This window comes from Pieris brassicae, chromosome 4, assembly GCF_905147105.1.
Source record: "Pieris brassicae chromosome 4, ilPieBrab1.1, whole genome shotgun sequence".
Taxonomy (NCBI): domain Eukaryota; kingdom Metazoa; phylum Arthropoda; class Insecta; order Lepidoptera; family Pieridae; genus Pieris; species Pieris brassicae.
Genome location: NC_059668.1, coordinates 14,426,055 through 14,453,900, shown reverse-complemented (window position 1 = coordinate 14,453,900; position 27,846 = coordinate 14,426,055). Strand labels below are relative to the sequence as shown.

Genomic DNA, 27,846 nt, shown 5'->3' with positions numbered 1-27,846 from the left:
TATGTTGACATCAATCGAGTTTCCATATCATTTGAAACATGACTCATTCAATAGGATGCATTATGAGCGTTTCTGTAACCGAAACTGGGTCAACCGTGGTTAACTTTGAATATGCATTTAAAGAGAATATTTTAAACCGTGAAGAACGACTTGAAAAATGCATCTTTTGTGAAATCTTAGATTTTTTGGTTATAAACTAACGGTATATAAAAAAGAAAAGATGAAAATCAAATTGTGAAATAGCAATGTCTTTAATTATTACAGTAGTCGATGGGTTGATGTTTTGTCATATATTATCATTTTCGTACAAAATTAAATTTAAAAAATATATATTATGAAAATTTAGAATTAAATAATATCAAGTATACAGAATTAAAATTAAAAGTAGCTAAATTTGAAGCTTTCTCATGAAATTTTAATTATTCAATAAAGCCAACAAATACCCGTTGCTTATATACAATGACGCTAGTTAGAAAGTGCTAACTGAATGTTTAATTGGTTCACTTATATACAATACAATCTATATATCCCTTTTAAACGCAGCCATCTCGAAGCAGTACTGCTGTCACCAGCACAGACTAGTTCTTGATATTGTAGTAATTATATTAATAGATTTATTTAATGCTTTCAGCTACAATAATCATTTGTTTTATTTATTTAATAAAAGTGTTCTACTTTTGAAATCTTTCATATGTCCCTTACTAGCAAAATGAGATGACAAATTAATAATGATAATATTCTTACAATTTAAAGTCCTACATTTGACTTAACTACGATTTTACGTTTATATGACGTACATAATATTAACTTAGTGTCAACTTAAAATCAGGGCAAGAAATTATACAGCTTAAATTGTACCGAACTCAACCCATCGACTGCTAAAGACATTGTTGTATCCCAATTAGATTTTCACATTTTCTTTTGTGCTTGGTATATTAAAAAAACAATTGTGTTACAACCTATTTAGGTCTGGGCCTCAGACTTCTGTATATTTTTGGTGATTATTATTTTTCTAAAATCCAAGGCAAGATGATCAGCCTTCTGTGCTGCTATCTCGCCTTATGCACCTCACGATGTTTTCCTTCACCGTACTAGCGAGTGTTACATGCGCCACATAGGCAGAAAGTCTGTTGATTCACAGCCGGAGCTCGAACCTAAGACCTCAGGAATGGGAGTCACATGCTGAAGCCACTAAACCAACACTACTAGTAGGGAAATAAACCAATTCTATGTTGTACGTTGTATGTAGATTGCATATTATATTATTGGAATTGGTCTATCTCAGTGTAAATAGTAACTTGGAAAATGGTTTTTATTGTGCAGCGCCAAGGCAGTTCAATTCTCATGCTTCGCTCGTCTCATGATTTACTTCATGTTATTGTTTTGTAGAAAATAGTCTTTCCGACCGAATGCCGACTTATATAATTGTTATATCGGAGAAATTTAGGTCGCTATTAAATTTAATTTTAAAGCTCGTTGAGCGAGCGTTTTGATATTTTGCTTTTGTTTCTTCGTATTTATTAAAGCTTTAGATATAACATAATAACATTACTTGAGTTTTTATATCTAAATGCGATTGCATATAGTTGATTTTTTTTATTTATTACTCTTATATACTTGTAGATAATAATAAAATATTTTAAGAGATGTTAAGAATTTGACTGACAGTATGACTTCTATCATTCACATGCTTATTTTTGTTTAAAGAATTCATATAATTACGTTTTTTTACTATTATATACATTGTTTATAAAAAGAAATTTATTATACTGTTGTGGATTCAGATACTATATATAGCATTCATAAGGAATTTACAACTTGTTTCGTAAGATTAAAGATAATATAACTATGTTAAATATAAAATAAAGTGGGTATCTAAAAAATAAGATATTGCAACAAAACACAAGTAAGTAAGTATACATTATTATATTTATTTGCATAAAGTTATAACTGCAATCCTATTTTCTTAAACACCCATTCCATATTGTCATTTGCTAATGAACACGTAAAAATATGTGAAATGGCGCAAAATCAAAAGAAGTTTTTAAATAATATTTCAAAATAATTAAAAAGTTGAAAAAAGTTTTTATGTAACAGTATTTATGGCCAGAGCAGTTAATATATTAAAATGACAAAGTTATAATAAGTTCTTATATATTTTGTGCTATATCCATATCCTCTATTAGTTTTAATAAAAAAATATATATTTATATTACGTTTACCCCGTATATGTAGCAGTTGTTAATTGGTCCACGTGACTGAAGAAACCAAATAGAATACATACCACGATGAATAACCCTATTTTTCGTAGTTAGGTAAACATTTTCATCTGACGGCCAACCTCCAGTAATGAAGAGGCACTAAAAAAAGAAGAAGAAGGGAAACATTAAATCTTTCAATCCCATACAAAAAAAAATAAAGATAATTAATTCAGTTGCCAAAATTATTTCGTTAATGCTACTCTAAGCCACAGCTTATCCTTTATCGTATTACATAACCATAGAAACGGATTAAAACTGCATAGACAAGGATCAAAGTCCCATTAACCATATAACCCACCAGAGGGAAATAAATGTTATAGCAACGGATACCCCATTTGTGACGATTTATAAAATTTTCCCCATTTCCACGATAATTCTTTGTCCCATTTCACTTCCGGCTATTCTACGGAATTGTTCTACTCACTTATATGTTTATTAAAAGAAAAAATGGAACAATTTCAATTTGACAATTCGAATTGGATACGGCTGGTATACCAAAATCGGTAATTGTATTATATTACAACACATATGGTTTCATATATTATTACTTTAACCTTTACCTAAAATGAAGAATCTCTGTAAAATATTTAGGGTCAATTCGACCCTTAACGGATATAGGTCGAGAACTCTGAGAAATTAACGATTCATACCGACGTCTCTCAACATTTCAACGGTTAAATCAAGCACAAAAATGAAATGTTATATATTAATCGTCAACAGGAATTTGTTATCCATTAAAACTAAAATATTCTTTAACATCAAATAAAAATCGGATACATTAAGTAGCAACTTATTTATAATACAAGTTTCAGAATATTATGTTTTCTAAATATTGTATTGTTTTCTGTATAATTGTTATGTTGTTGCTTAAGTGTATCAAAACAAATGAATTACATATCCGTAGCACTGCGTAGCAAACTCGTAGAGCCTAGTATGTGATGTATAATATGCTTGTATAAAATAACATTGTTAAGAACTTAAAAATATAAATAAACTGATTACTTTCATAGATTAAATCGTTAAACATAGTCTAGTGATAATATAGCCTTAAGCATCATTGCGAGCATAAAATAAAGATGAAATTATCAAAATGTATGGATTTCACACACGTCTTAGATAAAGTACATTCGCCGACAAAACAAGAAAAGTCAAGATGTCCAACTTCACGACACAACGAAATTAACACCGATTTATTGTCGACGTTCGCCTGAACGGTTAACGCGTATCGTGACGTTTCGCCGATTATCGGCCAACTTCGGCTGTAATGCCGAGGTGCGCGGGTAAGCATGCGCAGAACGCGCTTATTCTCAAACGCTATCAGTGATCTGACGTGTATGGGTGTATCCCGTCGCCTTTAAATGATTTGCGATTAAAAATATCGAATTACGGATTTAATACGACTGCGTGGTGTGTTTGTGATGTGTGTGTGAAATGGATGCGACTGTGAGTGATAAATTGGTTTTTGCACGTGTCTGTATTCGGACTTTTGCAATGGTAAGACACTATAATACTTTGAAATATAACATTATTTATGGTGCTTCGTTACATGCGAATATACTGCACGTTATTTAAATAAATATATTTAAAATTAGGTTACTTCCAATTATATGGTTAAAATTTATCACTTCATACACGTGTCGTTTTCGAAGTAAAGAACTAGACATTTGTTAATTATTTTATTTACTTTAAGATTTTTATCTTCATCATAAAGTTATTATTCGACTACTGACATTATAAAGAAGATAGGTCATATTTATAATATTATTGCATGATACTGGATATTTCATATTACAATTTTAAATTATATCAGTATGTTATTCCCTCATTTTACCAATAGACGCGGATACTAGCTAGGTGTGTTGTAAAGAGAAGCTGTACTTTTAACAAAGCTTTTCCTCCTACTGAGCTTTTAATGAGTCATTAGTGTATGTATGATGTGGGCACTCAACGGAAACGGCTCATTGCATAGATTACTCCCTATATAAAGCATATTAAATTGATTTATTCGAAAAAGGGAAGTTTATTTCAGCTTTAAGACATTTTTTTGAGGTTACTTAATTTTACATTCTACAAACTGATGTTACTTGTAATGTATTTTTTTCTCTCTCTTTAATCGGCAGCTTATTTTTGAGCGTCGTGGTCAGCAGGGAAGCATCTAGAGTGGACTATCTGCTTCTATCGGTTGCTGTCCAACGCGTCTCTTACGACAGTGTACAGTTTTGAGGATGATGAGTCTTTCACTTGATCGGTCCATCTGGTTGGTGAACGGCCACGTGGTCTTTTGCCTTCTGTGTTTCCAACCACGATCAGTTTCTCCAAATTCTCATCGCCTCTGCGCAATACTAAAGTATTTTAATAATATCGTATAATTAATATAAATTTTAAAAAAACTTCTTGAAATATATACGTCTCTTCATAGTCATGCATTCTATCCTGATTTAACGATATGTGGCAGGCATAGAAGTCAAAAAGGTAACATACCTATAATTATCAAAGCTTTATTTCTATGAACCGAATTTTACCGAAAGTATTAAATAATTGGTTAACAGTGTCTCTTTGGACTCTTCTAGCTCCCTCTAATTGGTTTTATCACGGGCAACTTAAGGCCACACAGTTCTTCCTGTCGTTTCAGATCATCATAATTTCACCTACGTGGAATCTGCTATTTCTACAAAAAAAAAATGCATTCATAGTATTCAACCCATATAGAGTGACTGGATTATTATTATATTAAACTTAACATAAACATATGATTATGTACCAAACACATTATATATGTAACAAAAGTTGCGTTCGTTCAGAGGCTAAGCATGAGATTCCTATCCCCGAGGTCCTCTGTCTGACACCCTATGCGAGTAGATTTACCATGTGCCCAATTATTACTTGCTTCACCATATAATTTCGAAAAATTGACAGAATGTGGATAACATTATTTTTAAAAACATTCAAGAAAGAACAATATCTAAATTTAAAATGGAGTTGACTAAGAGAGCGCCGAAAATTTTTACATAAAAATGTCTTCCGCCGTCCATGTCCTTAACTTTTAAGCCATTTCCTTACCGAACGAACTAACTGAGAAATTTTCCTAATCTTATGAATATGTATACATTTTTATGAATCTTATGAATATTTTAACGTTTTCCTTAAATTCACACACGAATCACGTCTTTGGATAACCGAAGAATAACTGATTTATGGCGAAAATTTTAATAAAATTATTAGTACTTCTTGGAAAGAAAGTTACGGTTAAATTTAACATTCAATTATTACGGTTAAAATAAAAGTAAAAAATAAAGATCACGATAAAATAACAAATTTACTAAATTAGTAGTACAATACGCATTTTATCGTATTAGTTATCGCAAAATATATATTTTACACGATAGCGCTGGCATAAGTATTTTTATAATTAAGATTACAACATCTTATAATAATCTCTACCTTATTAGAACCCTTCACATAGACTACAATGTAATTTCTCTTCAATTCAAAATAAAATAAGCTTTGCTAAGGTGTTAGTTATTAGGCATGCGAGGTTGTGCATTAGAGTCCCTCAATAGAATAATTGGTAGTATCGTGGTAAGTATCCTGTCACGCGGAGACCGGGGTTCGATTTCCCACCGGAGAGCCATTTACGCACTATAAAGTTAATGAGAGTCGAAGTGCGGAAACTAAGTCCAAGAACACAAATCATGAAATAATCATCAGCCACTATACGATATATAAAGAGATGTAGCTCCACTGGATGTCTAAGCTTAGATAATTTTTCTTTACTCATACATGTTGCAATTAATTCTTCCCATCTATTTACCTGAAGTAACGAACGAGGTATCGAGGTCAGGCTTCCAGGTCTCAGGGGATTAAAACGATCGCTTTCAGGCCAAAGCTTACTGCGCCTATGCAACAGATTTCTGATAATAATCTGGCTTAAACCCCTTAGGTGGCTTACGCGGTCGAGCTTCTATTGAGTTTAAAGTATAAATGATTTAAAAACGCAGTTTCTCCAACTCTACGTTTCTGGATTAAAAAGGAGAATGTGCAAATGATAAATATATTTGTTTTATTCATGTTCTTCCTCTCTTTTCCTTGTTTGTTTGTTTAAAGTGCTTGTATCTTTCTTTAAACTTTAGGTGCTTCGAAAAACAAGATAGCGCTGAAATAATATAATAAATAATTTATATTAAAAATTGATTCAATTTATTTTTTACTGAAATCCAGTTTTTTGTAAATATTACAACACTTAACATATTTTATATCTTAAAAAAAATTGTTGTCTAATATGGCAGGTATAAAAGTTGCATCTCCGGCATAGTGTATACTTTTGTTAGAAGTAAATTACACATAACGTACTTTAACTAAACAAAAAATAGTTTTACTTGTTTAATTACGCAACTATATTGTCTGTTACGAGTTAGCTACACAGTACTACAAATGTTCAACTCCCTCTTACAATACTGATTTGCAAATCGATGTTGCGACATATCGAAGATTCTTAAACGTGTTATGTATGTGTATAGCCTACCTGGTTAAGCCTTGAACTATGCGATTGATCCTCACTAATAGATATTACATTCTATATGCGAAAATAACATTTTCATATATATATATGTTACCATACCGGTAATGGAAACTTATCGTGAAGACACCGACATGTTTTAAAACGGAAGCTGACGTATACATGTGCTCAAAAAGCTAATTCCAAATTTGCTATAGAAAAATCATTAGTGAAACGGAGAAATGTGTCTTCTCCATGCCTCCTGCCCTGTATACGAGATTTATATTTATATTTTTTAGTTAGGTAGGATGTGCCTGTTGGTTGGTTAAGATGCAGTTTAGTAAAAATATATGGAAGAATCACAAGGAAATTAAATAATTTTTCAATCGCATCTTTGTTCGTTCGGGATTTGGCCTAAAATCCATCGACCGTTTAAATATCGGCTTCGAATTGTAGTGACGTCAGCAGTTTGTGAGAAAAGGGACACTTACCGCTAATGGACCAAGCTCGGATGTATCGCTTCAACAAATAGTGCCTGACTTCGTTTTATTGGTAACTTGAGTGTTTGAGGACATCCCTTTACTAACGTTTACGCCTTAATAAGGTTCATTTGTAAAGAAATATGTATCATTTGATATCAGTATATTACACACTCAGGCTGTATTTGTATTGTAATTTATTGTTTAACTTAGCGTCACAATGGTATCCGCGTGCTTAATACTGAAAATAAATTCTATTCAAATAAATATTAATTTACCAAAAGAATACTGTATCTACTAGAAAGATTTGATTATGATTATTGTTGCACTGATTAATACCATAAATATAAAGGTTTTTTTTTTAATTTAAGCCATCGAACTCAGGTTTATAAAATAAATTGCATAATTAAAGTTCATCTGCCAGTAGTTACAAAATTCCAACCCGAATAAATATATAATAACTATGAATCGCTTAGTAACGTCTTGAAGTAGAATTTAAAAAAAAATCAACTCGTCTTATGCAATATCTTCTGAAAAGGGTACGTTTCGCTTCAAATATATTCACTGAGAAGCACTCACTTCAGAGTGTTTCAAAGGATTTTCCGAATACGAGTGACATATCGAAGCCTGTGTTACGTATACGGCCATTTCTATAGCAAATGCTCAGATATTGACGGAGATAGTAATTTAAGCATTTATACGAATCTCTATTTTCCACTTTACTCGTCGATGACACTATTTAAAATGATAGCGTCGCTTTACGTTATTCTTATATCTTAATATTATGTGTATTATTCGACTTTTATTGATGAATTAATTTTGACATAGTACAATTAAGTGATTGTTTTAGTTTATTTTCCGTTTTCAACGAAATAGTAAGTTATTATCAGAAGTCTTTTACTAAATGGCTTTATAATAATCCATCTCCGGTGTTGTAGATCTTTAATAAACCAGTTAGGGTAATACTACACTAGTTATTGTGGGATGACAGACTTCTTTTGTCGTTTGGATTTAAGAAACAAAAGGAATAAAACACTATTCATGCACTTGGGATAAGATCAATCGCATGTGAGTCTGAAATCTTCTAAAAAGTACCTATTTTGTATAAGCAGAAATGCGAGCAAATCTATAAAAAGTGTAAGATAATAGGATTATATATGGGGATGTTACCCCAACAATAATATAATAATTCACCAACATTTTCAATCATTTATATTAAGATAATAAATCCATCGTGTAATCGTCAGTTAATTCTCGATAATATCGTGCCTAATTTAACCGTGAATTAATAAGGATACCCCCTTGTCGTATTAAACGGATTATGAATCTTCTAATGATAATCAGCATTATAGTAAAATAATTAAATCTAGTAATAAAATAAGTAATTTCATTCAGTAATTTCAAATTAAACATTCAACAGACGTACTGCTTTTATACAAGATTGAGTTTTTGATATTTTTTTAGAATCTTTGAATAATATCTGCACATTACTGAAACAAAAGATAAATTATTAAAGATTAATTACAACGTAGCTTTTTTAAAAGCACGACGTGTCTTCATAATGACAATTAATGTATATGTGTTAATAATAATGTGTTTTCGTAAGTAACATTGATATTTATGATATACATTACATACAATTTTATATGTATCGTAAAATCTGCGTAGCTAAAATGTTTGAATTATTGAAACACAAGAGATGCCTTTTGTCTGATAATTATACGATGCCTTAGAATTAAACCAAAATGTTATCTCCACCACTCTTTGGCAGCTTTTATTTAGCCCAATTCAATGCAATGTGGAACGAACTCAAAATTTTCCTATGACCATATATTGGCTTTCAATAACCAAACATACACAAATCTACGACAAGTATTATAAAAAAGTAGGGTATAATTGAGAAACATCTAAAATCTAAACACAAAATTGTAAATTTATTATTTGACGTGATTTCGTTATTAACTTTCTCCTCACTATACCTGAATATAAATTATCTGAGTTTCATATAAGCTTTATAAATTATCTTTATTAAATTGAGCATGACAGCGTGAAAGCCTATAATATGGCGTAACAAGAAAAGCGATCATCCATTGATGATACGCGCAAGCCGTATATAAAAAGTACGTCGTTAGAACATGTATTAATTAAGTCTAAATGCATATTTAATTTAATTATTATAACTCATTCTTCGGATACTTATGGTAATTCCAAATTATAATTAGCAATAATAATATAAATGCGAAAGAACTCTGTCTACCTATCTGTTATGCTTTCGCACTTCAACCTCTGAACAATTTTATTTAATAAGACTGTAAAGTTAGGAAATAACTTTAGAAATAAATAAATAAGTTTAGATAAAAATTTAGTTTAGCGTTTTGAAAGTTATCCCCTTGACTAAAAATCACAGAAAATATATACATATACATATTTTTTATTTCTTTATTCCACATCATTATTCTATCTTAACAGTTACTACTAATTTGATAGAACGACAAAATATTCCGAACGACCACACCGATTATCCTACAAAAAATCATAAAAACATACTATATACCTATTTAGGTAAAACTATCGATATAGCAAGCAACTATTGTGAACTCAGCCAGTGTTCAAACGAATAGGTCTACCTCAATAGACATTTTGTTTATTATTTGTATTACTCGCGTGAGTGGCGTTTCGTTAACCAAGTTGAGTGTGCGCGCGGTACATCCATAAGTTAAGTTTAAGAAAGAATCAGGTTTCTACTTGGTACCCATAAACCCAGTCTCTCCACTATATCCAGATTATGAATCAGACCCTTAAATAAATACACTGACATGGCTAGCTCTCTTCTGAGGCGTAACTGGTCGTAACCCACCATACCCAGAGCAAACAGGGTCGGGTACATAAGCCGATACAAGGGATACACTCCATACAGTCTCTTGTAGATGATGTGGAATAAATAAATAAATATTATTTCCAGCATAAGAACATAAATGCCGCCCAATGAATACCACGTGGATAACGTTGCGGGCTTAAGCTTGTGTTAACATATAATATCTTTCCCATATTATTTGTATACCCTTTATTATTAATTATAGGCACTGTTGGCCTTGTGGCTTCAGTATGCAATTCTCATTCCTGTGGTCGTAGATTCGCTACCCGGCTGTGCACTAATTACTTTTTGTCTATATGCACAATTTACACTTGCTCGTACGATGAAGGAAAACAACGTGAGGAAACTGGCAAGCCTTAGACCCAAACATTTTACGGTGTGTGGCACAGAAGAGATGACTTGCCTATTAGAAATTATCACGAAACAGATACATAAATCTGAGGCCCAGATCTTAAATGTTGTCGGGTATATCTCCTTAATTATAAAAATAAACAATCAAATTTTCTGAACTATCCAGTGTAGTTAACTTTTTTAATTCATTAATTAATTTGTATAATACACTATTCTTGCTATACACTTCTTTATACTACATCTCATCCATCCAGGAGATATATAAGGAAATGTATTCTTCTTAAATGATATAAATTTACTTACTACAATCTTTATATACTTCGTATAAGCAATTAAGTAAACTATAAACGATTTCGTTCGTTCGAAAATCAAATAAACAGTGAAGAATTGTATAAAATTCTCATCAATACCCAACCATTAACCCGAAGGTAAGAAATATTCGCAAGAAAGGCCTTCAATATTGTACGGGTGAATGAAATCACCCCTGGGGTGATAGTTATTAAATATTAAAGCTTCAGGGTGGAAATGACATGCGTTTTTACGAGTCGTTTATTTGTTTATTTCAATCTGGCAACGGTAAGGAAGTTTACCTTTTCTCAAATGGATTTCGGAAATCTCAAGAAAATATAAATAATATACTCGTAAGTATTGTCTACCCCGGGTCTGCACAGGTTAACTTTTATTTCTACGAGCGCATTCATCACTGTACAGTGAAGGATAACATCGAGAGAAAACAAGCATGGCAATGAAAGCTGTTCACTTTTTGTCCTATTACTACAAAAAATTACATATACGGAAATCTGACCTCACCACTTTTTGGGTTATGTCTATTTAAAAAAATACGGTTTTGTCCAAATAAACATATTTAAAAAAAATGTGTGCGTGAACTAGTGTACACACGTAATAAGTGAAATTTCTTTATGACCTTATTTTTCGAAAAATTATCCATATATGAAGAACTTTACAGAAATTGGTTAAATAAAGTTAAATTAGATAAAGTTTAACAAAAGGCTTAATAAATTATAACTATAAATTTGTTATTAATGGCTTCGAATCCCTTCAAATCAACCGTGGTAGGGACACGAAAAAGTTGGCGCTTAACCGAAAAATGTGACGCGTAACCAAAAAATGTGATGGTATTTTTTTGTTAAAGAAGTTTCACTTCAATAATTACTTAAAGTAGAACTGTATATTGGGAACATTTTAATTTTAATAAAGCCATTTAATTTCTTAAGTAACAACTAGTTGATATAAATTATGTGACACTCTGCTCGCTTCGTTGTAATATAGTCATAGCTTCTATAAGAAAACACAACATAAGTACAACATAAAGACAACGAATTTCAGCATTTCAACAATATTTTGCGACAAAATAAGATATATTTGTATTATTATAATTGTATTTATTTATTACGTAGCAAAGAATATAGGACAATAGATCCACCAATCAATATTTATACTGATAGGATTAGCCCGCTCCATAAAACAGAGAGAATTGAATGAATATGAAATTGGGCATATAGATCCAATATAAGATCATGTTAGGCTAAATTTCGATAGAATTGGGGATTATTTATCCGTACGGCGTTTGTTAATCAGATTTGACCTTGGGCTTTTGTTAAAATAATTGCTTGCTAATTTTTAAGGGTTCAAATTACAATTGTCATGTCAGGCACATATGTCTTAATACTCATTTAATTGGTTCAGTTTAGAAAGATAATGATTAAATTACGTTTTTTTAAATATAAAAGTGGATTCACGCATACATTTTGATGCAAAAACTTTTTTAGATCTAGGCTTCAGAATTATCGATTATTTGGGTCTATAGCACGCCTGTTTTCTCACGATGTTTAATACAAATATAGGCAGAAAGTGCCATAGTACACAGAATACTTTTTTGCTGTAATGTAATTGTTATCTGAATAGATATGTGACTTGGAGCTCTGTCATAAAACGACTAAAATGATTTGATACCGCCATGGTTAGTTTAAAATATGATGTCTATGGTAACAAACATAGTACACTGTTTATTACACGTTTTGTATCGTCGTAGTAAATTATATTCCCAAATATACTAAGAAAACTTTTATTTTAGATATCTATTGTTTATTCCGTATTTGTAGTTCAAATACTTCGAATTGGTTCACTACGCCTTAAAATAAAGTGGGTACCCGAATGGAGTACGTTAGTCTATCGTCAACATCTCAATCACGTTCGTTATGAGCACAAAAAATACTTAGCGAAAACCGGAGTTTGTTCTCGTCCCGGATTCGAAACAAAACGTAAATAATGACGTCATCACTCGACAGGAATGTGCGCAGAGTAATTTTATTTTTTGAGTGTTATCTTTGCTCTTCGCTTTTATTTTAACTGTACGTTTTGAGTATATTTGAATGATATTATTTTAATGATGAAACATATTAATGTTCTACTATTGACTCCACGTCGGCGTATTCACCAAGGCTAACTAACTTTGTGTTTACTTATATTTCATAAATTAATAATTTATATACAAATAGTCAAGCTAAACATATAGATGTCTCTTTCTCTACCTTAGAACTAAAAGAATTCTATTATTTCAAACGGTATGTAAAATTATTAATTTGTGGTCTTTCCTTATGTGGAAAGAATAGTTTGACATCTCTTAACACTAGATTGATGTTATAGACTTTAGGGACGTTCTTAAATGTTTATTTTGTGCAAATAATAAAAGTTAGTTTTAAATAACAACAGCTAGTTGGTAGTGGATCAAGTTAATTAAATTGAAATATTACATTTGTTTGGGCGGAAAACGAGAATCATACTCAAATTTATGTTCTACATATTTCCTCTGTTTTAATTTTAGTAAAAAATTGTTTTAAATAAATAAGTATCAGTAGTGGATCAAGTTAATTGAACTGAAAATCGAAAATAATATCGAAACTATATGCGGACGAATAACCTACTCAATTATTTTCTACACTACATTTGAATAAAAATAACTTTGAGCGCAATTTGAATCAATAACTGCCTATTGAGGTCACTTAACGGAAATGACGTCACTGGACCACTCGTCACACTATCAAACCAGTGGTTTAATTAACGTTTAACGATAAATGAAAACGAATTAAAACAGTCTTTAAACGACTTTTATACGTAAAAGGGTCACATCCATCGAAATTGGTTTTCAACTGAAAGTATTAATACGATCTTTGTATAAAAAGCCGAAGAATAATGTTCCATTTTAATGCTTCTTACATTAATGTTGTCTAACGCAATTAAATATTGTTTTAATGATAACATTACTTTAGAACTTATGTAAATACGATCCCTTAATGGTTATTCAGAACTCTAAGAAACCTTCCAGTTTCAGAAAGCCATTCTTGCAGCTTATATAATGTATTATAAGCAACTTGTCGTTTTATCGACAATGAATAAAAAAATGAGTCGTAGTCGTATTTTTTAACTCTAGGCCCTGAATAAATTTATATTTTGCAATCATATGTTTAATTCCATTACAAAATTCTCTTCATATAAGATTTATGTTACTCAAACTATTCCTTTTAATTTTCTCTCTCAAATTTTAAATTGCGATAATAATATTTTAATAACGAACTATCTAAATCTTCATTGCATTCCTAGCATAATAAATTTATTTAAAATATTCATGACGTAAATCTCGAAGTTATACGTATATGTAGGTAGTAGCTGATTCATAAAGAACATTATGTTAGGTTGAGTATGATGAAATGAACTTTTATTTTGTCCCAGCGATATTCGATTTCTCAAGGTTGACCTATTTTTCTTGATATTCAATTAAATAACTGTCACACATCACAATTTAAATGCAGCGGCAATGGAATGGTCCTTGTATCACAATTAATAACAGAGAATAGATATTAAGTTTATTAAGCTGCCTCAGGGGCTTAGTTGGATATATTATGGCGTATAACTCGGGAGGCCATGGTTCGTATTTTACGAGAAGCACTTTGTTGAACAATTTGTTTACCTATAGGAGGGAAGTCCGTATTGCTTATGCAGTATAAGCAATACGGACTTCCCTCCTATCCATACTTGTTTAAAAACGATGTTAAACAAACATATAATGTTGTCTACCCCATGCCCCTTTCAATGGGCACGATCAAATAAAAAATATCATCGAATCAACCTTACCATAGTATTCCTATATATCTAGACTAATAGTATAAAGAGGTAAAAATTGTGTGGTTGGATCTACTAAACCGATTTTGAAAATTCTTTTATCAATAGAAAGCCACTTTATTAGTCTTTAGCTACAAATTAAAGCGAAAAAAAAGAAAACTTTGTCGTGGTAGAATTTACAAACTAATTCTGTGATAAAACGGTCGAACTGAAACTTTTATTACGAACGCTGCCTTAACGATGAAAGATGAATGATTAAATTCCTAAGAAAAGTTGCCTTACCACTGTCTAACAGCATAACTTTTATATTTAATAAAAATAAGTACTCCGCTGCGTCTCTATTAATACCTCTACTGGGTCTACACGCAAATTCGTTTCTTTTATGGTGTTTATTTTTCAAGTCATGGGGCCTCTAAAAATACTAATTGAAATTCCGATGTTTTTCCGAATCGTGTATGTAATATGTGTATGTAACTTTTTCAAATATCACGCTTTGCAATTCGTATATATCTTTGTTTTCCCTTTTTGATAAGAAAATAAATTTTGAAAAATAAAAAAATATAACCTCCAAAACCGTAAGTAATCATTTCAAATGAGTTTTTCGAAAAGAAAAAGAACTTAAGGAACTTTAAGTATATTTCAAGTTTCATAGTAAGATAGTTTCTAGTTAGGAAGATAGGTGAATATAATGTACATGCATGTCACACTGAATTTGACGTTACATACTGGTTCATGGCGGCTGTCATAAACAATCAGCGTATTCAAGTTCCAACAATTTAAAGCAACTGAAGGACTATTAGTGAAGGTTAAATCTTAGTTCAATGTGAAGTTGCAAAATACTACAGCTTTGTTTCTAAGTAAATGCCCAATCACTCCGTTGTAATAACGAGTAATCAACGCTGCCCTTCGTTTTCTATTACAATGACCGAATTGAAATAAAACACAATATATCATCATAATTGAGGTTAAGAGATATAATTATTCAACATTTACGAATAATGGTTGCCCATCGCTAGTTTTCAACAACTGTATTAAAATGTCAGAATTTATAAAATCAATAGTTATTGGCGACTAGTGGTGTGCGAGAACACACGTAATGTTTCACCACTGTAACTAAATATGTAACATGCTATTAAACCATTTAACCATCGTGATTTTTTGTATGTTCTTGACCTGCCCATTACAAGGAAACATGAAACTATTAATCTTTGAACGGTGAAAAGTAATCAAACTTGACCATGTATTATGTGCATTTGAAAGGGAGCAAATTATAAGGTATTGACATTGTTAAAATATTTTTATCATGAATAATTATTAAGTGATAAAAACTCTTTCAATTTCTTATGTCAATTTAATTAAAATATTTTGTCTATAGAATCCTAATTCTATCATTATCCATTTTAAAAGTTTGGTCACTTTGGTTGCTGGTTTTAGTTAATTTTAAGTTTATTTTTATGGGAATTGTGAATTAGGAGCATGTAAGCGTGTATTAAAATATACCTATATAGGTCGACTTTGTTTTGTTTTAAGAATAGGCAATTCTACCTTCTACATAAAAACAATATTTTGATCGCAGCATTAATTGACACCGACAACAGCTATGAATTCGATAACGGGAAGAAGATACAAAGCACTACTTTAACTGAAAGAATCGTTCTACCATCGCTTTCGATTTGTTGATTAACGATCTTGATAATCGGCTCTCGATTAATGATTCGATACTGAGTAATCGATTCTTAGGTAGCATCGTGCGAGTGGCATCCTCTGTGATAATAGGCGATTGATGGAATTCGAGAGAACCAATTCTTTATCTTAAGAAATCCTGATTCTGAAATGTATTAAATTTTATCAATTGTATTCAGATTTGCAATATGCTATTTCTGAAGGATCCTTTTCAGGTTAGTAATGAAACTAATATTTTAAATATTTCTTACGTGTATAACTATTTTTAATTATCGAAAGTACTCAAATACAATTTCCGTCAAATGAAGATACAAGCAAGCAAAAAAATTAGACTAATATTTTCTCATATATATAAAATATAATAAAACACGATAACAATACGTGTGTAACACTGAAAATGTTTAGAACTGGCCAGTTAGAAACATTGCTAATGAAAACTTTTTTTAATTTCAATTTTAAAACTCCTTGGTAACCTAATGTAGTATATTGCATTCATTTGTCATTTATCTTTGAAAATTGGCGGCAAATCTAAAACTATTATTACACGTGAAGATGACGCGAGAAAATTTTCGCTCATTGATTTATTATGACTTTCGTTGTGGGCTTACTCAACAACAAAGCTATGATAGGCTGCGATTAGCATTTTTTAATGAAGTCCCATCTGATGTCATTATTTACAATTGGTTCTCAATGATGTCTACTGAAGATAACATCAGTGCTGTGCGACGCATGAAAGAGGAATATAAGACAGTGACCTATCAGCAGATACGGGCAAGCCAGGCATTGGTATGAGTCAAGTTCAAAAAATATTACACAAACATTTAGGTGTCTGGAAGCTTTGTATCAGATGGATACCCTATACTTTAACCGACGACCAGAAACAACTTTGCATGGACTGGTGTCGCCAAATGTTAGATAAGTTCAACGGCGGTGAGTCAAATGCTGTATTTGACATCGTCACAGGTGATCAAAGCTGTTATATATATATATATATATATATTTACGAACCCGAAACCAAAAGACAATCAGCTCAGTGGGTGTTTCCTTTCCAGGATCGTCCAGAGAGACCTAAGGTAAAGAAAGGAAGAAGTCCAGGAAAAAAGATGATTGCCTCATTATTTGGTCGGAAAGGCATTTCGAGACAGTTGTGCTAAAAGATGGAAGGACATTTACTGCAGACTGTCAATCGCTGTTTGCCTGTTGTCTTGGAAAAAATTCGACAGCAGCGCCCTCGAAGCAGAATCCTCCTTCACCACGACAATGCTTCAGTGCACTCCGCAAAACGGACTGTTGAATATTTGACTATGGCTATATAAATTTGTCGAGATCATGAGTCATCCGCCATACAGTCCTGACCTGGCGCCCTGCGACTTTCATTTATTCCCAAGAACTAAAGCTAAAATTTGAGGTATTCGCTTTACAAGCCGTGAAGATGCGGTGAAAGCGTACGAAAATGCCATAGAAGAGAAAGGAAGCAGCTAAGGAAGAATGGGCCCACTGCTTTTCTCAGTTGTTCCATCGATTGTCACGCCAGAGAGGAACGGAGATTACTTCGAAAAACAATTAAAGTATTGGAAACTTTCTACATTAAGCCGTTTCTCATTTTCTAAACATTTTCAGTGTTACCTAGGTACTAGCGACGCTAAAGCTTCATTATTAAAAATGAAATATGTTTGTTTGTTCACCGAATTGATAACCGCATTAAATAATTACTCTGCCTCACGACATATGACATTTTTAATTAAGTAAATTTGCGTGCACGAGCTCGTTAACCGTTATTAATAATGTATATCATTAAAATGTTATTTTCGTAAATATTATTCATATCATGAGTTACTTTAAAACTTTTATCTTAGAATAGACTGAAGATTAGGTAGTCTTGAGTTCCGTTTCCGGAAATAAATATAAAAAACGGTGTACAATTTTAAAGACTATGAGTCTTTCACTTGATCGCTCAATCCACTTGAACGCCCATGCGATTTTATGCCTTCTATGTTAGCAATCACGATAACTTACTAAGTTCTCATCTTTAGGCATTGTATAGCCGAAATATGAGAAGATCTGTAGTCGGGATAATTTATTCATGAGCATACTTATTTAAATACCATGGTACAAATAAATGCTATTTAAAGGTATGCATCTCGCACCGGTGTCGCCCTCGTAGGTAAGCTTTTAAAGACTTGAGGTCGCGTGTTCGGAGCCCGTCTGGGCACTAATAATGTTCTATTATCTGTGAGCAATTAGTACTTCTATGAATACACTAGTCACCTTGCCATAGAAGATCATCTACATGTCTAGAAATAAAAATTAGTAAGATTGGCAAACATTTAGTTACATATTCAAGGATGTTTTCGTGCATAATGAATGCTTATATATATATCATTAAATATTAGTTATTAATTACCTTGTGCATAATGTAGGAGTTTTTATATCATTGTAAATTTTTTTTGGGAATACCTAATTAACCATAAGTCCAATTTAAACTCAACGTGAATTTAGTTTATAAATAACGTATTGGGTTATGCAGTAAAGCGAAAATAAATAATAAAAACAAATAAGCAATGAAACTAAAATGATAGATATAAAATTTTCTAAAAGTTGCATAATTAAAGTGCATTCTCATTTACAAGCGCGGTTAGATTGTAAGCCGACCTAGAGGGCGCTGGGGTCGCAATTTCCTGAGAAGCGACCCATTTCCTTCAAATGGACAATACACAGTTTAATTTAAAAGTCTCGGTTATGTTTGTGAAACAGCGATGCTTCCACGATCTTTCTGTATTTTTGGTTTTATCTTTTCTCCTATTTCCAAATTAGGATTAATTAATAAAAATCTAATCACTATCATACATTAAGTTACCTTTCTTATGAATTACGAATGAAACAAAAATACATTAAAATTTGTGCAATTACACTACTTACAGTATCTATTAAAAGGAAAACATTGTGTTATATTTGTTAAGAGTAGCACTTTGTTTTAAAAAAAATGGATCGAAATACATAATTTCAATTTAATAATTTTTTATGATGGTGATCCCAAATGTTTTTTCTCGGCCGATCGTCACATTTATTAGTTGAGTCATTGTTGAGATTTATTCGGGTTACGTTAGACACATTTTTATTTTGATATATACTTTTTCTTAACTATAAAAACTGTGTCATTGCGATCATTAATAGTAGTATATAATCGTGATATACACATTTTAAGTTAACAATTGTTATTTCCACCTGTAAAACAGGATTTATCAAAAATACTTATATTTATTTTAACACGCACGCCACGAGTTGATCAAAGTCTATACCCGATTTATTATCGGGGTTTACGACTATCAAAGAGAACTTTCCAAATAACCTAAAAATTGCAATATATAAGGGACAACTACTTTGATAGATATACCGTGCGATTTAGTAGTTAATGCTGACCTGTTAGATATTATTTTATTCATTCACTATTGTCTTATTGTATATATATAAATAATTATATTTAAAAAACTTCACATCAGAAACTAATTGTACGATTCGTAGCCCGGACCGAGATAAATGATTTGAAAAGTTTATGTGAATGAAACCATTTTGAGAAAATCAGCATGTCTAAGATCCGTGTGAAGTATATGTAAGGTAAAGATAATAATAAAACTGCCTTGGAAATGGACTACACAGAAAAAAATCATTTTGAACGTTTTTATTATTGATATTTTTTACATACACATCGATTTTTGCTGGTAGATTTTTACTAACTTGTCGATTGATATAAGTCATAATTGCAACAATTATAAAATGAATTAATAGATATTATATATCCATTAAAGACTTAAGAAAGGTTTTTACAACAACAGATGTTATATCCAGGTTAACGTTAAAATGTTGTATGAATCACTATGATAAACGAACCTCTAAAATATGTCTTCAGAAAAGTAATAAAGATTTGATTTGATATGCCTATATTCGGAGACGTAGCATTTAAATGAAAGGCACTTCTATCAAGCTTTTTACGATGGAAACCTTACTTTATAGAGCTTTTATCTGAAGAAAACAAATTGTGTTTCGGAAATATTCGTTAATTGGATGAGAAAGGTTTTTCTTGTGTGATTGTTTAATAAGGTTAAAATGTTAATACATGACAATGCTTGGCTGTGTATTAATGCTATTGTCCTTAAACTATGTTTAAGCCTAAGTTTAAAGGTTCGAACCTCGGCTGTACTTTAATCGGTCTTATGTTTTGTGCAATGGACCCACGTTGATTGACTTACCACACATAGAAGAATGATTTCTTTGCCTTTCCAAAACAGACACTGAAATGAGTCTGCATCATACTATCTAAGGCCGGCAACGGCTCACTAAATGCGAGGACTGCCTTTTTTCGTCGACCCGTACGCTCGCTTCACCCCTATGCTAAAAAAACTACATTACTTCATACATTTGTACTCGAAAATTTGCTTCAATTAATTAAGTGTTCGAGTTTTATAAAATAAAAATAGTTCTTTAATTAAGACATTCCAGTACTATTGAAATGACTAAAAGAAAATAAAGTAGAGTTCACTAATTAAATCATAATTCCCAGTTTGGTAATTAAATTAGGTTTCCAACAAAATCTTATTATTAACGTACTCAAATAAATATTGGATGAAATTGTGTGTTTATCTTAATGCTTTGAGTAAATAAAATTTTATAATAATATTAAAGCAACATCTTAACTAACTTATTAATTATATAGTATGGAACATTAAGAAAAACACTTTTTGAACGGATTGAAGCTATGTATTATTATATACAATTCAATTTGTTTGAATGGAATGGAACAATTCAATTTGTTTGAATTGTTTGCCAACTATTAGAGAAATATTTTATTTCTATTTTTAAAGTAATTATTAATATTTCTTAACGTGATCACAAAGCAAAATAACGCTGACTTATATAAATATAAAAAATCTGCTGCGCTACAACCTTTATTTTTAGGTCTGGGTCTCAGATTTATCTGTTTCATGATCGTTTGTCAATCTAATAGGCATGTAGGTGATCAGCCTTCTGTTCATGACACACGCCGTTAACTTTTTCGGTCTCAAGCAAGCCGGTTTCCTGACGATGTTTTCTTTCACCGTTCCATCAACCATTTAAACTTGTTTATTTTGCTAACATTACGTTTTGGCTAAATACCACGAAGATTGTTAGTTACAATGTGATGAATAGAAGTTGAATCAGTCTCATGCCTGAAGCTAACCTAAAAAGTTGAAAATAAATTGCATCAGCTAACAACGGAAACGATGACATCACTGTACACTTATGATATTTCTGCAGGTCGAGCTTCGTCATGTGTTCCAAAATAATGTAGCCATATGTCAGCAGCGTTCATTCAAAAGTTTATTTCTTCGAAGCGTTCTCGAAAACTAAACTTAATTCCAACAAAGATGAAAAAAACTTCTTACAAATCCGATATCCATCCAAGTTGTAGTTTTCAAAGACGTCTAAAAATTGTCAATTTAATATTCTTAAAAGAACGTATTCCAAAGTTTTATACAAAAGAATGAAATACTTTCTTAACAACCTAAAGTCGTTAAATTTAATTTATTTACATTGAAAACTGGCGATCGACTTTAATCAGGGTTGCTAGCACATTTTTATCCTTTTTTCAAGATTTGCAATCTGACAAACTGTGATAACCGTAATAAACTCAATTGGTGCTTCTTATATCATTATTTTAATTTTAAAATCAAATGAAGCAACCATTGGATCAATAACTAGCGGTATTTACTGTCTTCGCAAGACTGGCCTTTAATTTTAAAAATATTTTAGAATTACATGCTATAATAATAGCCTATGTTATTCAGAGATAATGTAGCAATTTAATGATGAAATAATTGAGATCGGTTCAATGATTTTTGAGTTTTTAATATCTTGAAATGAAAATAATTCCTCTTTATAGTATTAGTATACTTGTGGATATCTACCCCTAACGCAAGTTACAAGGATAATACTGTTTTTAATTTTAATAATTATTTAATAACATTGTAAAACTATGTAATTTAAAGCCACATACATGTTGTTATCTATCTGAGCAGTGTTGGCTTGTTTGTGGGTTCAGCGTAGGACTCTCATACTGTAGACTCGAAAAGACGACGGCACAGAAGATTGAGCACCTACTAGGCTATTAGAAAAAAATACCAAAGACCGCCCGTTATGTTACCTTACACCAGTTGAATTATATTTATATAAATTAATAATTAGAAGCACAAATCAAATGTTAGTAATTATCGCACACTTGCAGCCAAAATCAACCCCTTGGTTTTCCCACACTCATAAATTGTAATATAAGATTCTCGTTTCCGATAATGTCTAACTGCACTTATATTCTTTATATACGTAGGTAACAAGTCAAAGTCAAAGTCAAAAATCATTTATTCATATAGGTATGTACACTTATGAACGTCAAAAAAAAGAAATAGACATTAAATGCTTCTAATTTTACATTTACAGTCAGTTCTCAAATCAAGGGTGTAGAACGGAAGAGAAGAACTGGCAATAAACTCTCCGCCACTCTTTTTGATAGCCAAGTTTTTTTTGTATTACAAACGTTTGTAAGGAGCTGCAACCATTACATCATGTTCCACAAGTGTCAAGAACCCTTAAATAAGTCAACTTAGTTTTTTGTTACCCACCCCACTACTAATTTTATGTTAGCTATGAAGTTTTAATAAGCGATTAAGGCCAGTTGATGCCCATTGATTATCACAAAGAGTTTCATTTAACATCTCTACAACAACCACCACCAAAATTAAATCGCCACTGGATTTTTTATACTCGTAGATATTGCTGGCACCCCTAAATCTAATTCGAAATTCGAATGATCACGAACTTCTGATGAAAGATACAAACTTTTAGGTATACGTTGCATTTCAACTGTGTCGTTAGTTATAACTTTGCTTTTATGATCCTTCATACTTTTATTTGAGTTGGAAACTTTTATTTATAGCAGTTTTTAATCTAACAATTTTTGGAACACGCAATACTATGATTAGTGAATTATTTTATTGGTAGTAATTACTTGTTTTGTTTTTGAATGATCATATAATTTAGGCTGCTATTGTTATATAAAGTTCATGGTATAATTTTTGACCAGACTCTTTAATAGGCAAGTTGGTGATCAGCCTTCTGTGATTGATACACACCGTCGAGTTTTTGGGTCTAAAGCATGTTGGTTTCCTCACGATGTATTCCTAAATGCGCATATAGAAACAAAGTCCATTGGTGCACAGCCAGGGATCGAACCTACGACCTCAGGGATGACAGTCGCACGCTGAAGCCACTAGGCCAACACTGGTCAACAACTTAATTTATAATTGTTGAAAAATGTCAAGTCATTTCATCTGAGATACATCTATATATTTCTCAATCTAAAAATCTGGAAATCTAGAAATATTGTCAGTTTTTTATCGAAATATTATGCGCTACTATTTTTACGCACCGTATTGTATTACTATAAAGCATCCAGCGAATACATTGAACAATTTAAATAAATCCCTCGCAGCCAACGTACGTCTTAATATTTAAATTCCATTGAAGCTTATCAGGAACAAACCTACATCTCATTATTCGTTCTAACATAAATATTCACAAAACCGTATCTCGGGTTTAGCGCTATTCAAGACAACGTTCCCCAGTAACGACATTTTACGGCGACTTGTATGTTTATCTCAGCAAAATTTATTGCGCCAATAAAGCCGAGTTCACATGTGATCACCGATCTGCGCAAGACACGAACGAAATCAGCTCGATAACTGATTGTTTGACAGTAGCGCTCGCTTGCTAGTAAGTTTTAACTGAGGGTCAGCGCTAAATGATGAGAAATGTTTTTAGAAAAAGAAAAAAGGCAAAAGGCTTGAAATTGTTGACACAATTGTTAGCGGTAGTTGATTTAGTTCTTAGGGTAGGAAATTAAACACTTCAATGATGTAAGTCATTCACTATAATTTACTTCACTGATTTTACGTGAACTGTATAACTTCAAACTTGTACGAAAAAAAGGCCCGTGCGCATGTGTCACAACCTCTTTTATAAGCACAACTCCCTCCTCCGACTCGACCATCCCACTTCGGGAAAATGGTTGAGTCAATTCGTAACAACTCGTAAACAACCGAACGAGTCATATGAGTAACTATTGCACATGCGCACTTGTAGTAAGATTCTTAAGAATATGTTTCATAAAAAAGTTTAGAATTTAAATAAATTAATATTAGAAGCTAACACAATGTTGGAATTAGTTTCATGTCAAGTAAATGAAATAAATTTATCACTTCAACTACCCTCCTTGTATAAAAATTTAATTTTCTAACTTATAAAGAGTTAGTATTGTCTTTGGTTAACATAACTTTTACACATTGAAAGAAATCAATTTTTTTACCGGATTAAAGCTATTTGTATTATTATAAACTTATAATTATTTACATAATTTTAAACTAATATCCAAATTAAAACCCCAAGACAAACAATACGCGAAAATAGAGGACACATTGAGTCATTTCTGCAAAAACCCGTCATCTTTTAGTCGGTCCTAACTCCGGGGAAATAAATACAGATAACACAACTTTCTCTTCAGCTGTGATACTTTTGACTTTCAACACCTTTTGTCTTCAGTCACCGTGACTACGCACGCTGTAAATGCGTGCGACTACGCATGCGAAACGTCGGAAAATTTTAAATTTAAAATTGTGTAAATAATTATAAGTTTATAATAATACAAATAGCTTTAATCCGGTTAAAAATTGTTTTATTATAAAAAGTTTCTTAACTTCAGAAGATTTATTAATTGAAATTTATAGATGGACCTTATCACTCTGGCCTCGTGCATATAAGGTATTATTTTAACAATTTAAATAAAGAACGTTTGTGAAAACGACCAAAAAGTTTCAAACGAATTATACTATACAAACTCAGTTAAGATGACGAAAGTATAGCGTGTCTTATCTATAAAAGTTGGGTCAACTGAGGTGAATGGGGACATTAATGTTGTGGACAATATCGTTTAGTTTATGCACTTCGGTGTCCAAAGTTTATTTTATTTTTAGTTTTATGCGATGGTTCCGATTTATATTGTATTTTAATTGTAAAATTATTCGTGTAGGTATTATTGGGTAGATCTATCTTATTAACATTTATGCGAGAAATAAATAAAATATGCATTTATATATTTTTTCAAATCAGAATTTGTAAACTGAACGCTTTTCTGAAACTGAAGTTTCTTAATGTTTATAAAAGTTTGATAAGATGTATACAAAAGGTTCTTTTATGATATCGGACTCGAGATTCGTACTTGCTGAATCATCAGCAACAATTCTGAGATATTCATGTAATTTACGGCTCATTGCGCGACTATGATAATGCAATGTAATGCATCATTTATCATGCACCCTTCACTCGCAGCCGATCGGCTTGAAAGGCCACCCTTTGTGACCAAGCTTCTTATGTCAGCGGGTTATAAAATATTTTCATGGTCCATTGGAACGTAGTTTTTAAAGTTTACTACTTGAGTTCAGTTGAGCAGTTATTTTATTACAAGGTCAAGGGATGACACTTTTTGACCATAACAACTTGTAAGTTGCTTTAATGCATTATGTGATTTCATTTAGACAATTGCAAATAGATTGCACATCATATTCCATAGAAGTAGACCTTTTAGTTTGTACTATCACTAAGTTTACAAGAGTAGCTTGTTTTCTTATTAGTAATGAAACGTAGGAGATATCAAATAATTAAATATTTTTTTATGTAGAAATTCGAAGAAAACATTATTTTTGTTGTGAATTATTGAATAGTCACTGGGTTTGGCGTTCATTCTCTTACTTTAAGTGAAATTATCATACAATTTAGCATATAGCGTCAACATTTTACTTATAGGTACAGATACCGGAAACTTCTTGACCATTAAACAAGGGACTGGAGGAAAGTTTGCGCATCGTACACAGCGCGGGGCACAAACGTCAACTGATTTACCAATCACGCGATCGACACGTCAATCTTCAGTCGAGCCCCACCCACCCTCTCCCAATAATACCTAAAAATCATTTCTGCGCAGGCAAGAACATTTGTTCAAGATGTTTGTCGGTATCTATATATGAGTGTTAGGAAAAAATAGATTTCGGATCTCTATAAATTATAATAGTTTCAAAGTTCTCTTAAAACCTAGTACCACTGATTCCGCGACATTGAGATCGCGTAGTACAATGATGTAATAACACATAATGTAAGTATGTAATAAGCACTAATTAATAATAGCACAAATAAAATAATTATATTAATTATTCTGAAGAGTTGTTACTACGGTTAATAAAATCTTACAAAAATGCATACATAATTTAAGTGATATTTTCCAAGATCCAGATTAAGTGTAATATTAGTTGGCATATGACTCAATTAATTCCAAGTTTTCTCTTTACAGAACCATTAGATGGCGAGAGGAAGATACACTATGGTATACTTATAGCATCCAGAAACTTTCAGTGCTGGTGGAGACCAAAATGATAATACTGATACTTGTGCACTTCATCACTCTCCCAGCACTGACGTCACGAGCTAACGGAGATACAATGGAAGATAAAACACAACCATTAATAAGTTCCAGAGTGGTTCGAACTAAGTACGGTGATATAAGAGGCTTTATAGTTACTCCAGAATCGAGGTTTCTAGAACCCGTGGAAGTATTCCGAGGAATACCTTACGCGTCACCCCCCGTTGGTTCGTTACGTTTTATGCCACCGGTATCGGGAGCGCAATGGTCTGGAGTTAAAATAGCTGAAGAATTTAGCCCAATTTGTCCACAAGTACTCCCTGATGTACGTAATGAAACGGCTGTATTGAAACGAATATCGAAAGGGCGATTGGAGTATTTGAAGAGGATTTTGCCGTTTCTTACTAATCAGTCAGAAGATTGCCTCTATTTAAATATTTATGCACCGGCTCAAGGTTAGTATATTTTTAATAACTTTTAAAAAATAATACCACGCCAGACAACGCTGCTTATGAACCGATACGCTCAAGACTTATAATATAAGAGCATAATTTGATCTTGAGTGACTATTCAACCTTCCAAAATGATTTTGTTACTTACTCCTTTACTATATATCCTTTATGCCATTTTTTTTCAAAGTTGCTTTTAATTGTTAATTTATATGATAAATACTAGGTCGACATGAAATTCCATATAACAGAAGACAGAAGTTCCATTGAATAAAATTTTAATTAAAATTTTCGGTTTATGTTTTCCGAAATTACTTCTAATGTCAGTTGACCATTTTAAATATAGAAACTTTCTCTTGAACATAATAAATAAACGTCAAGGGGCTTATCATAGAATCTACTTCAAATTATCTCAGTATCTCACCTACAGTTCAAAGAAATGTCAGAAATCAAGAGCGCAGACACAAAAGTTACAAAAGGTATTATTACGAATCTAATTTATAATTTCGAGCGAAAACGTCCAAGAGATATAATTTTCTGGGAGACTTTTGTCCTTGAGCAAAATCACATTTATTCGACTGTAACAGGAGAGTTTTTCGGGTCAGATTTTTGGAGTGA

At 31.8% G+C, this 27,846-nt stretch overlaps 1 protein-coding gene across 3 annotated transcripts in view; it reads left to right on the top strand.

The window, feature by feature from the left end:
* The first annotated feature begins 3,592 nt into the window (after window positions 1–3,592).
* Window positions 3,593–27,846, top strand: part of LOC123708921 (neuroligin-1) — a 72,051-nt gene continuing 47,797 nt past the window's right edge. For all 3 annotated transcript variants that reach the window (XM_045659936.1, XM_045659935.1, XM_045659937.1), the window contains exons 1-2: window positions 3,593–3,755; window positions 26,711–27,234. In XM_045659936.1, coding sequence (XP_045515892.1) covers window positions 26,790–27,234 — 445 coding nt within the window. In that variant the 5' untranslated portion in view covers window positions 3,593–3,755; window positions 26,711–26,789. The remainder of the gene's footprint in view (window positions 3,756–26,710; window positions 27,235–27,846) is intronic.